General features: G+C 37.9%; 1 protein-coding gene across 4 annotated transcripts in view; it reads right to left on the minus strand.

Annotated features, from left to right (window-relative positions):
* The window catches only part of LOC110601170 (FACT complex subunit SSRP1), a 35,606-nt gene that overhangs the window by 13,232 nt on the left and 5,751 nt on the right, over nt 1-16,623 (minus strand). For 2 of the 4 annotated variants that reach the window (XM_043951222.1, XM_043951220.1), the window contains exons 10-17: nt 16,458-16,550; nt 16,110-16,307; nt 15,842-15,987; nt 15,581-15,725; nt 15,131-15,229; nt 14,855-15,034; nt 14,677-14,755; nt 12,957-13,266 (exon numbers count right to left, since the gene is read on the minus strand). In XM_043951222.1, coding sequence (XP_043807157.1) covers nt 13,139-13,266; nt 14,677-14,755; nt 14,855-15,034; nt 15,131-15,229; nt 15,581-15,725; nt 15,842-15,987; nt 16,110-16,307; nt 16,458-16,550 — 1,068 coding nt within the window. In that variant the 3' untranslated portion in view covers nt 12,957-13,138. Of the gene's footprint in view, nt 1-12,956; nt 13,421-14,676; nt 14,756-14,854; nt 15,035-15,130; nt 15,230-15,580; nt 15,726-15,841; nt 15,988-16,109; nt 16,308-16,457; nt 16,551-16,623 lie in introns of those variants that run through there. The other 2 variants (XM_043951221.1, XM_043951223.1) reach the window with 2 other exon arrangements.

Raw genomic sequence — 16,623 nt, forward strand, 5'->3', positions numbered from 1 at the left:
AAGGAGTTGAAAAAACAGTTGCAAGAATTGGTAGATAAGGGTTTCATTCGACCTAGTACCTCGCCCTGGGGTGCTCCGGTTTTATTTGTGAAAAAGAATGATGAATCCCTTAGACTTTATATCGACTACAAACAGTTGAACAAAGTCACTACCAAGAACAAGTATCTGTTACCCAGGATCGATGATATGTTTGACCAGCTAGCAGGAGCCGATTGTTTTTCCAAAATAGATTTGAGATCCGGGTATCATCAGCTGAGGGTCAGAGATGAAGATGTGCCTAAAACAGCTTTCAAGACTAGATATGGGCATTATGAGTTCCTAGTGATGTCATTCGGGTTAACCAATGCCCCTGCAGCATTCATGAATCTCATGAACAGAGTTTTTAGCCAGTTTCTGGATCACTTTGTTATTGTTTTCATTGACGATATCTTAGTGTATTCCAGAAACACAGAGGAGCATGCCCATCATCTGAGGATTGTATTGCAAACCTTGAGGGAACATGGCTTGTACGCCAAGTTCTCTAAATGTGAGTTCTGGTTGAGGAGTATCTCTTTCTTGGGGCATCTAGTGTCAGAAAAGGGAATCGAGGTAGACCCCAAGAAAGTAGAAGTTGTAGCTAACTGGTCCAGACCCACTACAGTAACTGAGATTAAAAACTTTTTGGGTTTGGCAGGTTATTACAGGAGGTTTGTCCAGGATTTCTCAAAAATTGCCGCTCCTATGACCAGGTTGACCAAAAAGAATCAGAGGTTTGTTTGGTCAGAACAGTGTGAGGAAAGTTTTAAAGAGCTAAAGAGAAGACTAACGTCAGCAACGGTGATAGCTCTGCCTACCAGTAATGAAGATTTCACAATGTTTTGTGATGCATCCCGAGTGGGACTAGGTTGTGTGTTGATGCAGAATGAAAGGTAGTTGCTTATACTTCTAGACAGCTGAAGAAGCACGAGTTAAATTATCCTACACACGATCTAGAGATGGCAGCTGTGATCTTTGCACTCAAGATGTGGAGGCATTACCTGTATGGGGTAAAATGTGAGATCTTTACAGATCATAAAAGTTTGCAACACATCTTGAGTCAAAAAGAGTTGAACCTGAGGCAGAGAAAATGGGTAGAACTGCTTAGTGATTATGATTGCAAGATCCAGTATCATCCAGTTAAAGGCAAATGTAGTAGCAGATGCTCTCAGCCGGAAATCACTTGGCAGTTTATCCCATATCTCAGTAGAGAGACCGGTGGTGAGGAAATTTTATAGGCTCATTAATGAGTGATAGAGTCAAATTTAGACCCATTTTTTATATTGTTATTTATGTTAATTTATACATTTTCTGCCTAATTTTATGGTTTTGATCTTATTTTGCAGAAAATAGTGTAAAAGGGCAATTCGATAAAAATGACCTTAAAACTGCCCAAAAGAGAGCAAAAGAGGACAAGCTGATTTGCCCAAATCCAAGTTGAAGCTGAAATGGGAGAAGAATAACCTGCTATTTTACCAGACTGTTTGCCCAAAAAGACTGGGCAAACAGGACAGAAGCAGTGCACAAACAGAAGGGAAGACAGACTGTTTGTCCAAGCTGTTTGTCCAAACAACCCGGGCAAACAACACTTGCGACAGCAGACAGCAGATTGCGGGAAATTCAAATTTTGAATCTTCAAGAAGTCCTCTTCACACCAAACACGTGAGGACAGCTCAACAACCCTTCAAGGCACTTCAATGCTTAATCCCACATATTTAGGAAGCCAAATCTCATTAAAATATAATTACCTTCCAAGAATTCAACTCCAATTGGGAAAAGAAATCCAATCCAAACAAGGAAATTAGGGCAGCCCTTCATCTATAAATAGAAGACAGCAAACTAGCACCTATCATCTTTAGATCTAATCAACATCTTCGGCAGGAACTTCTCCGGCAGCCGCGCCCCCTAGCCGGCCCTTCCTCTTCTTTTTTCTTGCTTTCTTTCTTTTCTTTTATGTTTGTTTCAACCATAAGTGGCTGAAACCCTTATTTCTAGTTGAAAATTAGATGAAACTTTAGTTGTTTATGGATTGGGAGATCTAAACATATTTTGTTAATATTTTATTTATCAATATTTATGCAATTTGATGTTGAATTCTATTATTGCTTTGTTATTTAGATCAATAGGGCCCATTGATTCTTGATTGCAAAGTGATAATTTGTTAGTTTGGATAGTTTGAAGTCCGTAATTGCTTGAATTATTCAAACACCAGTAACCCTTGGTGTAAAAACCTAGGAAATTGCATAATCTAACAATATCACCATACGTTTGGGTAGCTAGAATTAGATCTCTCTATTTCTTAATGTAATTAACAGTCGTTAGATACCAAAGGCCCAAGGACGTTCCTTGGCAACTTGTTGATTAGTGGTTAATTAGAGGACGTTCCCTAATTAACCTATGCTTAAGAAGGGATATGGAGGTGAGAAGCGTCTTCCACCTCCATAACTAATTTATTGAGCCAAATAAAAGGATATAAGCATCAATGATCAATTCCAACAACTAAAGTGGTTCCAATTCTTCAACTAGAGCTTTTCTCATATTGAATTCTCTTTACTTAATTACTTGCTTTACTTTGCTATTTATAATTCTAGTTTAGTCGTCAAACCTCAAAAACCCCCAATTTACTTTTATTGTCTATTTATTTACTTGGTCTTGATTAGAAAAATAAGTAAGTATCAATTCCCTATGGATTCGATCCTTTTACCACTATCTACAGTTGTAAAATTATGGATAACCAAAAAGGTTATTTTTGACCGGCTTCGACAACCGCACAGTCAAAAATTGGCGCCGTTGCCGAGGAATTGATTTAGCTAATTTATTTTTCATGACCAGGTCTGGAAGCAAAGATACTCTACTTTACGATCCAGAAATAGAGTGTACAGCCAAGCAATTAAGGAAGCAAGCCAATCCGAGGAACCAAGCCTCAAGGCCATCCTCATCAACAACTGCTGCCCAAACAACACTTGTTGAAGCTGCTGCTGTCCAAGAGACAGCAACTACTATCAGAGATTCAGAAATTGTTGTTGAAACAACTTTTGTACCTGCTGTCTAAACTGTAGAAAATAAAGACAGCAACTGCTGTCCACCTGCCCCAATCACTGCTGTCCGCAAGACGGCAGATGCTTGCATCCCCTGCTGCTGTCCAAAAACCAGAAACTGCTGAAATTGCCCCAACTGAACCAGAACCTGCTGAAATTGATGAACCAGCACAGCCCCCTGCTGAAACAGAATCACCAACTGCAAAAACAACACCCACTGCTGTGTTTGCCAAACAGCTGCTAATATGGCAGAATACAACATGCAATATGCTGCCCCTCAACCAAGACCAGCAGAACCTGCTGTATATGCTGAAATTCAACCAGAAAATCAAGCATTAAGGGCACCAATTCCAAGGGAAAGAACTCTAAGAGAGTTAGCAGCCCCTGTAGGTGACCAAGCACCTCTTTGCATCACCTATCCATCATTGACAACACCTTTTGAACTCAAAACAGGTTTGATACACCTCCTACCTAAATTCAGAGGTTTGGAGAATGAAGAACCCCATAAACACTTGAAGGAATTTCACATAGTATGTTCTACCATGAGGCCGCAAAGCATATCTGAAGAACATGTGAAATTAAGAGCATTCCCCTTCTCACTTGACAATTATGCCAAAGATTGGCTATTTTACCTACCACCCGAATCAATCACTTCATGGGATGGTATGGTTAGAGCCTTTTTGAATAAATATTTTCCAGCCTCTAAGGCCATAGGCATAAGAAGGGAGATTAGTGGCATAAAGCAAAAAGACACTGAGGATTTGTATGACTATTGGGAAAGATTCAAGAGACTATGCACAAGCTGTCCACAACATGACATTTCAGATAAATCACTCATAGAATACTTCTATGGTGGTTTGCTACCATCCGAAAGAAAATTCATTGATGTAGCATGTGGAGGTTCAATTGAAGATAGAATGCCTCAAGCAATTAGAGATTTGATTTCAACACTTGCAGCCGCATCTAGACAATATGGAGATGAAAGGCAGCTGTCAAGGAGAATTAATGAGGTAAGTACATATTCTCTCACATCTCAAATTTCTGAACTAACCTCTGCTGTGGGAAGTCTTGTTATAGGTCAATCCTAACAAGCTCAACAAATTCAGCAAATCAGGCCATGAGGGATATGTGCACATGTGGGACACCCAACTGATCAATGTCCCACTCTTCAAGAGGATGACCAGCAAGTAAATGCCATTGGAGGATTTAATGGGCGGCCAAGACATAATCCATACTCCAATACTTACAATCCAGGTTGGAAGGACCATCCAAACTTCAGCTATGCTAGGGCTAACAACTACCAAAATTATCAAAGGAATCCAGCCCAAGCAGCACCTCAAAGCTCCAACATGCACCTTGAGGAGATGATGAAGTCATTGGCGAACACTGTGCAAAGTCTCCAACAGCAAATGGGTCAAATTGCCACCTCCGTGAGCAAACTTGAAACTCAAGGAAAGTTGCCATCCCAAACCGAGGCCAATCCCAAGCAAAATGTGAGCGCCATAATGTTAAGAAGTGGAAAAGAACTTCAAGATGTCAAGGCTGATGATAGAGGTTCAGAATTGCAAAGACATCTAGCTGAAGAAAAACTGCCAGAAACTGAGACAGACTGCTGTTTGCCCAAACAGACTGGGCATACAAGCAGACAGAATGCAGAAAGGGACAGTTTGCCCCAGCAGACAAAGCATTGTTTGCCCAAACAGACTGGGCAAACAACACCAGCATACCAGCAGCAGAGTGCAAACCAGCAACCAAGCTTCAAGATTCCTCCCCCCTTTCCAAAAAGGTTTGAAAAATCACAAAAAGAAAAAGAAGAAAAAGAAATCCTTGAAACCTTTAGGAAGGTGGAAATCAACATACCTTTGCTTGATGTGGTTAAACAAATACCAAGGTATGCAAAATTCTTAAAAGAGTTGTGTACCAACCGAAGGAAGCTTGCTGAAAAAGAAAAAGTGAGCGTGGGAGAAGTAGTTACTGCTGTCATAAAGAGAAAAATACCAGCGAAGTGCAAAGATCGAGGGATGTTTGTCGTTTCTTGCAAAATTGACAATGTTGGCATAAAGAAGGCCATGTGTGACTTAGGTGCATCAATTAATGTTATGCCTCTTTCTATTTATAACTCTTTGAATGCAGGTGCACTTAAGGACACTAGGGTGGTGATCCAATTGGCTGACAGATCCCTGGTATATCCCAAAGGCATTCTTGAAGATGTCCTAGTCCAAGTAGACCAACTTGTCTTTCCAGCTGATTTTTATGTGATTGATATGGAGGAAGACAATACCTACACCACTTCAGACACATTGCTTGGACGACCCTTCTTGAGCACGGCCAGAACTAAGATTGATGTGCATGATGGCACATTGACTATGGAATTTGAAGGGGAAGTAATAAAATTCAATGTTTATGATGCTATGAAATATCCCCATGACATATCCCCTGTTTATAGTTTAGATATCATTGATTGTTTGAGCCAAGAAATTTTTGATATGGATCAAAATGATATGCTAAACACTGATTTTTATAGGGAGGACAGCCAGGAAGATAAAGGAAGCCAAGGAGAGCTGAAACGGACAACAATGGTCTGTTGTACACAGAAACAGCAGGCAGACTGTTGTCCGCCCAAACAGCCGGTAGAGAAGCAACAAGCAGGCTGCTGTTTGCCCAAACAGCATGAAAAGGCAGAATCCAGCACGACCAGATTGCTTGCACAAGTGAGCTGCTCTTCGACCAAACAAACAGCAGAAGCAAAACTGGAAGAATCCTGTATGCCCAAACAGCAGAAAAAGGCAAAAACTTGTTTGTCCGAGCAGCAGATCCCCATACAGCAACTTCTAGAATGTGCAGAAAATGAAAGCCACCTCCATGAACATTCATTCCATGCCCAAAGGAGGCTAAAACCCCCCTATGATGGAAGTGGCAGAGGAGGTTCCACTAAATCATCCTCCATGAGAGATAGGTTCTATTAAAAAAAAAAAAACAGAGATATGTGTTTGCTTGCCCAAATGAGCAGGGCAAACCAGATGTGCAGAAACCAGTGCCATAACCCACTTCCAGGTTTTAATTATTTTTTTTTTGCAGGTGGAAAGCTATTTGACCAAACTTTTTGCCCAAACAAACTAGGAAAACAGCGCAAACAACTCAGGAAAACCTTCGGCAAACAGCCCAGCACGCAGCACCAGCCCGGCAGGCCTATCAGCAGGCAGCCCCACCTGCACGCAACAACACCTGAAGCAGCCAGCTGTTTGCCCAAACAGCTTGGGCAAACAACCACACCAGGGGAGTAATCTATTTTTCACTTAAGCTTTAATTTTTCCATACATTGAGGACAATGCATGATTTAGGTGTGGGGGTGCATATCTCTGAATTTTGATGCTTCATGCATTCTTTTTTATTTCTTTTAGATCCATTAGGCTTTAATTTTTAATTAGCACACATTAGGTGAATTTTTTTTCATTGGATTTTTTCATTTTGCTATTTTTGTTTTCAATTCACACACATATAGCCACAGTTTTTCCTTTTTCTGTTTTGATTTGCTCTACTCAAACATATAGGCTATCTTGAATGAGCTTTCTTTCCATGACCCCATTGATGTAATGACTCTTTAAACCTAAGTTGAATCAATTGTAGTGAGTTGTATTCATTTTTGGGAATTTCCTTTTAAATTGAATCTTGGAGCTTGCCATGGTGAAAAATATATGACATTACTCATTAGAGAGCATAATAAAGATGTGTAAAAAACTAAACATGACTTATTTTAGCAATTGATGTTGATTTGCCCAAATCATTGAAAAAGAAAAAAGAAAATTCAGTAAAGGCAAAGACCTCAAAAGCACAAAATAAAAACTGTTCCAATGGTCAAAGACTATGAACAGTGCTAGTAGCCACTTGGACAAGTGACCAACTGAGTAATTGGGAGTGGGTATCACCAATATGTACCTTCACGTCAAAAGGTTGGTGACTTTTTCAGGCAAAGATAAAAGTGCAAAAAGCTGAATAAAAAGTAAAGTGCTTCAAGTAAAGGGCAAGTCACTCCGAAAGCTAGAAAGAGTCTAAACTAAACAAGAATATGTGCATGTATAATCTCTCTCTTGAAGAAAACAAATAGTAACCATGGTAGGTAAAGGGAGACAAGGAAAATAGGAAAATAACCTTGGGTGAATGCACTCTTCACTGCAATGCTTCAAAGTAGGGGTCTAGGGTAAGAGCTTAAGTGGAAATAAAGGATCAAGAAGCAAAGAGAGCTTGTTTGACTAAGTCTATTTGCTTGAGAACAAGCAAAAGGCTAGGTGTGGGAGTATTTGATAGAGCCAAATTTAGACCCATTTTCTATATTGTTATTTATGTTAATTTACACATTTTCTGCCTAATTTTATGGTTTTGATCTTATTTTGCAGAAAATGGTGTAAAAGGGCAATTTGGTAAAAATGGCCTTAAAACTGCCCAAAAGAGAGCAAAAGAGAACAAGCTGATTTGCCCAAGTCCGTTTGCCCAAATCCAAATTGAAGCTGAAATGGGAGAAGAATAATATGTTGTTTTACCAGACTGTTTGCCCAAACAGACTGGGCAAACAGGACAGAAGCAGTGCACAGACAGAAGGGAGATAGACTATTTGCCCAAGCTGTTTGCCCAAACAACCCGGGCAAACAACACCTGCGACAACAGACAGCAGATTGCGGGAAATTCAAATTTTGAATCTTCAAGAAGTCCTCTTCACACCAAACACGTGAGGATAGCTCAGCAACCCTTCAAGGGACTTCAATGCTAAATCCCACATATTTAGGAAGCCAAATCTCATCAAGATACAATTACCTTCCAAGAATTCAACTCCAATTGGGAAAAGAAATCCAATCCAAACAAGGAAATTAGGGCAGCCCTTCATCTATAAATAGAAGACAGCAAACCAGCACCTATCATCTTTAGATCTGATCAACATCTTCGGCAGGAACTTCTCCAGCAGCCGCGCGCCCCTAGCCGGCCTTTCCTCTTCTTTTTTCTTGCTTTCTTTCTTTTCTTTTATGTTTGTTTCAGTCATGAGTGGCTAAAACCCTTATTTCTAGTTGAAGATTAGGTGAAACTTTAGTTGTCTAGGAAATTGTATGATCTAGCAACATCACCATACGTTTGGGTAGCTAGAATTAGGTCTCTCTATTTCTTAATGCAATTAACAGTTGTTAGATGCCAAAGGCCCAAGGACGTTCCTTAGCAACTTGTTGATTAGTGGTTAATTAGAGGACGTTCCCTAATTAACCTATGCTTAAGGGGAGATATGGAGGTGAGAAGCGTCTTCCACCTCCATAACTAATTTATTGAGCCAAATAAAAGAATATAAGCATCAATGATCAATCCCAACAACTAAAGTGGATCCAATTCTTCAACTAGATCTTTTCTCATATTGAATTCTCTTTACTTAATTACTTGCTTTACTTTGCTATTTTTAATTCTAGTTTAGTCGTCAAACCTCAAAACCCCCCAATTTATTTTTATTGTCTATTTATTTACTTGGTCTTGATTAGGAAAATAAGTAAGTATCAATTCCCTGTGGATTCGATCCTTTTACCACTATCTACAGTTGTAAAATTGTGGATAACCAAAAATGTTATTTTTTGACCAGCTTCAACAACCGCACAGTCAATTAGGGTTTGCAGCTAGAGTTGTTTGGTATAGGTGCACTAGTGGCTCAGATGAGAGTGACACCCGTGTTTTTGGAGCAAGTCGCACAGAAACAGCACGAGAACCCAAAGTTGGTGAAAATAGCGAGAACTGTTCAGACAAGCAAGAATGGTGAGTTTAGATTCAATAATAAAGGGATCCTCCATTACGGAAACAGATTATGTGTACCAGATGACGTAAGTCTGAAGGGAGACATTATGAGAGAGGCTCATAATGCTAGGTACAGTGTTCACCCTGGGGCCACCAAAATGTATCAGGATCTGAAGAGAGTTTATTGGTGGCCAGCTATGAAGAAGGAAGTGGCGCAATTTGTGTCCGCTTGTGAAATATGTCAGAGGGTGAAGCTAGAGTATCAGAAGCCAGCTGGGATGCTCAACCCACTACCAATTCCAGAATGAAAATGGGAAAATGTAGCGATGGATTTCGTGGTGGGGTTACCAGCAACGTCCAACAGACTAGATTTTATATGGATAATAGTGGACAAATTGACCAAATCCGCTCACTTCATTCCTGTCAGGAGTGGTTACTCCGTGGACAAGCTGCCGCAGGTATATGTGGAAGAGATTGTCAGGCTGCATGGGGCTCCAGTTTCAATCATGTCGGATAGGGGACCCCAGCTTGCCTCCAGGTTTTGGCGGAGTCTGCAGAATGCTATGGGCACAAGGCTAGACTTTAGCACTGCCTTCCATCCACAGACTGACGGACAGTCAGAGAGAACCATCCAAACCATAGAAGACATGCTGAGGATGTGTGTGCTAGACTTTGGCGGTTCTTGGAGGCAACATCTACCATTGGTGGAGTTTGCCTACAATAACAGTTACCATGCTAGCATAGGGATGGCTCCTTATGAAGCTCTATATGGGAGGAAGTGCAGGTCACCTGTATGCTGGGAAGAAGTAGGAGAAAGGGCTTTGGCAGGGCCAGAGTTAGTAGAGATCACCAGCAGGGTAGTGCCTATCATTAAAGAGAGGATCAGAACGGCAGTGAGCAGACAAAAGAGCTATGCAGACGTCCGCAGAAAGCATGTTGTGTTCCAGGAGGGGGATATGGTGTTGCTTAAGGTGTCTCCTATGAAGGGGGTGATTCGTTTTGGAAAGAAAGGCAATCTAGCTCTAAGATACATTGGACCCTTTGAAATTTTGCAAAAGATTGGGAATGTATCTTACAAGTTAGATTTACCTGCTTCAATGGAGAGGATCCATCCGGTTTTTCATGTTTCCATGTTACGAAAATTTGTGTCAGATCCGGGTAAAGTTCTTATGAACCCGATGTAGAGATCATAGGAGATCTCACCTATGTTGAGCAACCAGTGCAGATCATAGACATGCAAATCAGAAAGCTGAGGAATAAGGAAATCGCGATGGGAAAAAATGTAATACCTGACTAGACTCCGGCATCGGAATTCCAATCTTCCGATGGAATCCCCGTTGGAACCCGGAATCTCGAGGTTGGAATCTCTCTAGAAGGGTAAAACAAGGTTTTCTTAAAATGATTTTAAGATTTTAAGTTAAAAAGGAAAGAAAATAGTTTTGAAAGGAAAAACCAGATTCGGCCGCCGAAGGTGGTGCTGCCGCGGGACCTCCCCTTTCGGCCCCCGAAGGTGGTCTGTCCAGCCACCTATAAGAGGCCTTCAGCCCGAAAATGTGAGGGTTTTCTCTCCATTTTCGGGCAGAGGTGAGTCCTTGCCTCCCTTTGATGCTTTGTTGTTTTTCCTTCAAATCTCTTAAGATGTTAACATGATCCTTATGTAAAAATTTTAATTTTGAGTTATGTTTGAACCAAGCTTGAGGCATGTGATGTTAACCATACTAGAGCATTTGATGAGGGCTCTAGTATGGGTTTTATGTTTTCAGTATAATACATGTACAGGTTGAGCTTGGTTCTATGAAATGTTTAAATTTTTGTGATGATGTTTGATCATGTATGGGATTTCATCAGGTACACAAGAGGTATAGTAAGCTTGCTACGGGTTCCGACGACCTTAAGTCGATCTGAATCCTAGCACCGGTAGCAGTTTGGTTTCCGGGTCGTTACAGTTACAGTAACTGAGTATGAGCGAGAATTTGTCAGACTTAGTAAGTATGCCACAAAGATAGTTCCTACAGAGGAAGAAAGATGTAAACACTTTAAGCAAGGATTAGGGTTACCTCCAGAAAGGGAAGTGGATTTTTCTATAGAAGTTGTGCCAAGAACTGCACCTATTTCAATTACTCTTTACAGAATGGCTCCTATAGAATTGAAAGAGTTGAAAATACAATTACAATAATTACTTGATAAGGGCTTTATTCGACCTAGTGTTTCACCATAGGGTGCGCCAGTGCTATTCGTGAAAAAGAATAGTAGTTTGGATCATTCACACGGTCAGCCTCTTCTAGACATTTCATTTCTGGCAATTCAATGAAATTAATTTGCAGAAAATCAACTTTTGCAGGAGCTTTGCCCCTTTTACGAAATTCATGCTTGTCCTTAGCTTTCTTGGGTTCTTACATTGAAAATCCTTGACTTCCTACTGTAGCAATTCTATACTCTATATCATGAGCATGAGTAGCTAATTTTTTTAAAGTCTTGGGCTTGATGCCTTAAAAAATGTACCTCAACCCTCAATGTATGCCCTATATACACATATCCAAAGTAAACATTTCTAAGAGGCAATCTTTGTAGTTTAGACTTAAGTTTCTCCATCTATGAATGTAGTCAATCATAGGTTCTTCTATCCATTGACAAGTGTTTGTAAGTTCAATCATGCTCACTATTCGACAAGTACTATAGAAATAGTTGAGAAATTCTCGTTCAAGTTATTCCCAACTGTTAATGGTGCATGGCTCCAAGTCAGTATACTAATTAAAGGCATTTTCTTTTTAATGATCAAACAAACTACTTGACTATGAGATCTCCCTTAGTACCAACATTATTACAAGTTTCGACAAAATGAGCCACATGTTGTCTTTACCATCAAATTGTTGAAACTTTGGGGCATCTTCATGAGGTTAATTCTTTGAGTGTAAAGCTTAGCATATATATAAGAAGGCTGAGTAATACTTTTAACTTGATCCTTGATGGCCTCTTTAATGATATCCTTGAGTTGGTTCACAGGAATCGAACCACCACCAACAACTTGCAAGCTTTTTGCAGCACCAACGGTGGAACTCTTTACACCTTCTTATTGATTTTGTGTTTGAAATTTCTCGGTGGAAATTGGTGCTTTCTCAAACATTTCATCCACCTTACTCATTAAATAAGCAATTTGATTATCTTTCTCTTTGACTGAATCAACCGGTGTCTTTAAAATTTTGCTTATTTTAATGATTTGCTCTTCTAGAGAAGTTGTATTGGTCATCATGATAGTCATGGTATCAAATTTCTTGGATTTGTTAGAAGTCTTAAGAGTCACAAATAACTTCTCATTTGCATTTTGTAAAATAATTGATGCTTCAGACATGGATATATTGATGCTTCAGACATGGATATGCTTTGTGCATAAATATCTTCAATTGATTTTTTTTTTATTTTAATACCAGGACTAGCATCAGTAGTAAACTAGTAGGTGAATTTCCTTATGAAGCAATGTAAGTTGATTATTAAATCTTGATAATAGAAAGAGATATATTATTTAATAATTTTATCTTAAAATTTTTTATTGTAATTTATACCCATCCCATAATTTTTATTCATTTTATTTATTAAAAAATATTTTTTAATTAACTTTTTAATTATATTCATCTCAAAAATATTAATTTTTATTAAATACTAAAATTTATTTTAACAACTGAAAAGAGATTATTTTAAAAATAAGATAAAATTAATTAATCATATGTAAAAAAAAATAGACAACAATTTTAAAATAATAAAAATTATGAAACAGATTAAATGATCAGACATTATAATTATAAATATAAATATATGATTTGTAGGTATGTTTGGCATAAGATGAGGTGTAGCAAGGATTAGACTTTCAAAACATTATAAATAGGTTATTTCCTAGAAAGAAAAAAAAATAAAAATAAAAATAAAAACAAACAGATTAGTTGTAGCGCCTTGAAGTTCCTTTTGAGTTTTGATGGGCAACTGCAGTACGGTACGGTACCCATTCCGCACAGAATTCCAAATTAATACTCCCACAGTAACACTGTCGTTATACGCCCAATTAGGTACCATTCTTACTTGGGATTGGGTATCAAACTTCTTGCAAATGTCTCAAATCTACCAGATCCCAGCCCCCCTAGTTTTCGTATCTTAGATTTAACCTTCTTTACTGTTGTAATAGGAGAGGAACACTTCCTGTTATAGATCCCACATACATATATTCTTTTTCTAATAATTAAGAAAAGTAACAATTTCTATTCTAAGTAAACCTTTATAATTCAACAGTATAGTAGTCTCTACAGAGATGTTATTGCCCGGAAGAAGCATACCATCTAGTCACTGTCAGATTCATTCCCCAACCCCAAATTCACAGGCTGAGGGTTCTTGTAGCCACTGACTTCATCTTTATAACGCTTTTTATCTGCTCGAGCCTTTGCTTCGTATGGTTCTTTATCTTCCACTGCATATGACCACATAAAAATAAATTATGACTTGCAACTCTGCTAAAACATCTCAGTAATATGAACCAACTGGGCAGTCCGACCGTAAAACCCATGAACCGGTATACCTTGCAGTTCGGTTCACTCTCAAGAACCGCTGAAAGTCAAAACCAGCTGAAACCCATTGAACTGATCGGGCACTCAGTAAACTGTTCAAAACAGCGCAGGTTTTGCGGTTTGGACAGGTCTGATTTCGTTTACTTTTCAATCATTAAAATGACACCATTTAACCTATTTTATTTAATTTTTCACTAAAATGACAGTTTAACATATTTTCTTTAATTTTTCACTCTTATCTCTTCTCTCTCACAATACGAGAGCCTCTCACGCATTGACAACCTCTCCCTCATACGAAACAGCCATCACCCACCAAATCAATAAGTAATTACACTTTAACAACTCTTCTCTCCCCTTTGTCTCTCCTTGAATCTTGAAGCTATAGATTGAATCTTGAAGCTGCAGAGTATATTTCTTCAGCATAATTGCTTGCAGGTAACCAATTGAATAAGAGGCAGGACCTTCTATTAGGGATTTTAGATGTACTTTTTGGGAAGAAATTTAGGAATCTGTATTTTATTTAGAGAGCTACTGTTGATTTTATTAAAATTGTTAACTCAAATTATTTCTTGTTTAATGCTATTCCACTTTCCAAAATATTGATTGTATCTGTTGCAATTCTCTATATATTTTGCACTTTTTAATTATTGAGTTCATTCTCCTTTTCTTATGCTTTTCTCGTTAATCCATTTTCTATATATTTTGTCATCTCTAATTACAGTTCATTGTAAAGAAAAACCTTAATTTATGGATGCTATTAGGGTGAGCAGTATTCGGTTTAAACCAGAAAAACCAACCGAACCGAATTAATTCAAAAATTCAGTTTAATTTTTTTATTCATTTCAGTTCGGTTCGGTTATTAATTTAAAAAATTTCAGTTATTTCGATTCAGTTCGGTTTTGGTCAGAAAAAAATAAGAAAAACCGAACAGAATCGATTAGTGATAATAGTATATTATTTTTATTAATATAAAAATATTAGATCATAATCAAAGTTAAAATATTTCAATTAAATTTTAAAATAATAAAAATAAGGTGTAAAAAATAAAAATAAAATTATTAAAAATTCAAACCAAACCGAATTGAACTGAATCAGACCAATTTGATTTGATTCGATTTCTTACCAAAATCATTTTGGTTCATTTTCATAAATAACAAAATTTCGGTTTTTTATTTTTTTGGGTCGGTTCGATTTTAAACCAAACCGACCAAATGCTCACCCCTAAATGCTATGAATTATCTTTCCATATGTTTTTTTTAACATATACTTTGTAAAAAAAGATATCCTATAGCAAAGTGAAGCGGAAAATGTACCTGACAGTTGCTTCCACCTGTCTCCAAGAATTTTTCCTACGTCCCCAAAAGCAATGCCAGGATTACTTTTCTTCACATTCTGTTATCAAGCAACATGACAAGGTTAACAGCATATCCAAGAAAGTCCAATGAAATTATATTTTTCCATTTGTCTCCGAAGTGAGAGTATTAGACCAACCTCCCTTTCCATTTGTGAGAAGAACATGAAACCAGACATTGCCTTCTTTGGTGCATTTGGATCCTTCTTCTTCTTTTGTTTTTTCTTCTTAGATCCATCCTCATTTCCATCTTTCACTTTCTTCTTAGATACACCCTTTGAAGATGAGGGCTCCTTTGTGGATTCCTTTTTCATAGGCTTCTACAATTAGCAATTCATTTCATGTTAAGTTACGACAGATTATCATCCAACTTCTTTTAATACAGCACCAATAGAGGTCAATATAAAATGGCTAACCTTTTTCTCATCTCCACTTTCACTAGCATCAGATTCTTCATCCCCAGAATCATCAGTAGGAGAGCCTTCATCATCCTTGTCCGCAACAAAATCTTCATCCTGTAAATATTAGATTCAAGCCATCACCATCTAAGCCCCTTGCTCAAGTGCAACCATACAAAGTGATGTGCAAACAAAGTGATATGCATACATCCATATTACGGCTCTGTTTAGAACTATAATGAATTATTTTCTTACAAAACCATGCATGATTCCAATTTCTTTTAAAAATGAATTTTTTTACATTAAAAAGAATTAAATTCCTTCATTTCAAATAAGAGAATCGGTAGAAAAGAAATTAATTGAATTGAATTCTTGTGAAATTATTGATTCTAAACAGGGAGTATACGAAAATAAAATGCTTCCCTACGACTATAATTCAGTAACTTCAACTATCAATTAAAATTTCACCTCTTCATCACTCTCATCTCCAGCTTCATTCTTAATGCGCTCAAGATGTGGGTCAACAGCATCATCATCATCACTTTGGAGAACAGCAGCCACACCATTTGTTGTTTGCATATCACCTAGGTTCATAATCTTCAGACCCTTCCCACTGTACCAAAAATTATGAAAAATTAAAAAGAAAGGAAGAAAGGTAAAGCTATGGAACAATTAAAGCACAACCATGCTATGCACATAGATCATAGAATAGATGATAAAGCCACAGACCTGATGAAGTCAAAAAGATTGTGATACTCATTTCTCTGGATGTTTCGGAACAGATGTTCTTGCTCACTTTTGAGTCTTATAAGAAGATCAAAATAATGCATATTTGAGCCACCAGCTGCGTGTCTCTCAAATTCAACATAATCAATCTTGTATATAAGAACCAAAAGGGAAACATTAGGCACGCGTCAAAATAAAACAAGCACCCACACATTCATATTAAAACACCAAATTAGACACCTTTGCATGTACAACTTAATAAGAAGTGTACCTCCTCATGAAGAATAAGGGTAGGAGGTTTTGGTAAGAAGAAGAAGCTTTTCTCAAGTGGATAAAGAAGACCATCTTCAGCTTTCAGTGATGACTTCACTGCATAACCATCTTGACAGCTACGGAATTTTCCTGGTTTAGTTACTTTAGCACCAGACAAGCCCCGCAATACTGTTGTGAACACATCATGAATGAGTCCCTGTTTAATGAAGAATCCATCAAGAAAAGACATTTCAATTTTGTAAATAAGTTCCCAAGTGATTCTTGGTTTAGATTTTAGATTTAAGTAGTAATGTATTTGCAGCCATCTAGACCAAAAAAGAAACATAAATATACGTACGATTATTACCTTATAAGATGGTTCTAACTTGTCTTTGTACTTTGTGCTCAAAAGGTCTTCATTGATTGACAATGTGTTTTGGACCACATTGTCAGTATCAAACTTTAGAAAATAGAACAACACATAATAAGTGCATGAAAGAAAAATAATCATAAGAAGCCAAATCCAACACAAC

Source organism: Manihot esculenta, chromosome 15 (assembly GCF_001659605.2).
Source record: "Manihot esculenta cultivar AM560-2 chromosome 15, M.esculenta_v8, whole genome shotgun sequence".
In the NCBI taxonomy this organism is placed as follows: domain Eukaryota; kingdom Viridiplantae; phylum Streptophyta; class Magnoliopsida; order Malpighiales; family Euphorbiaceae; genus Manihot; species Manihot esculenta.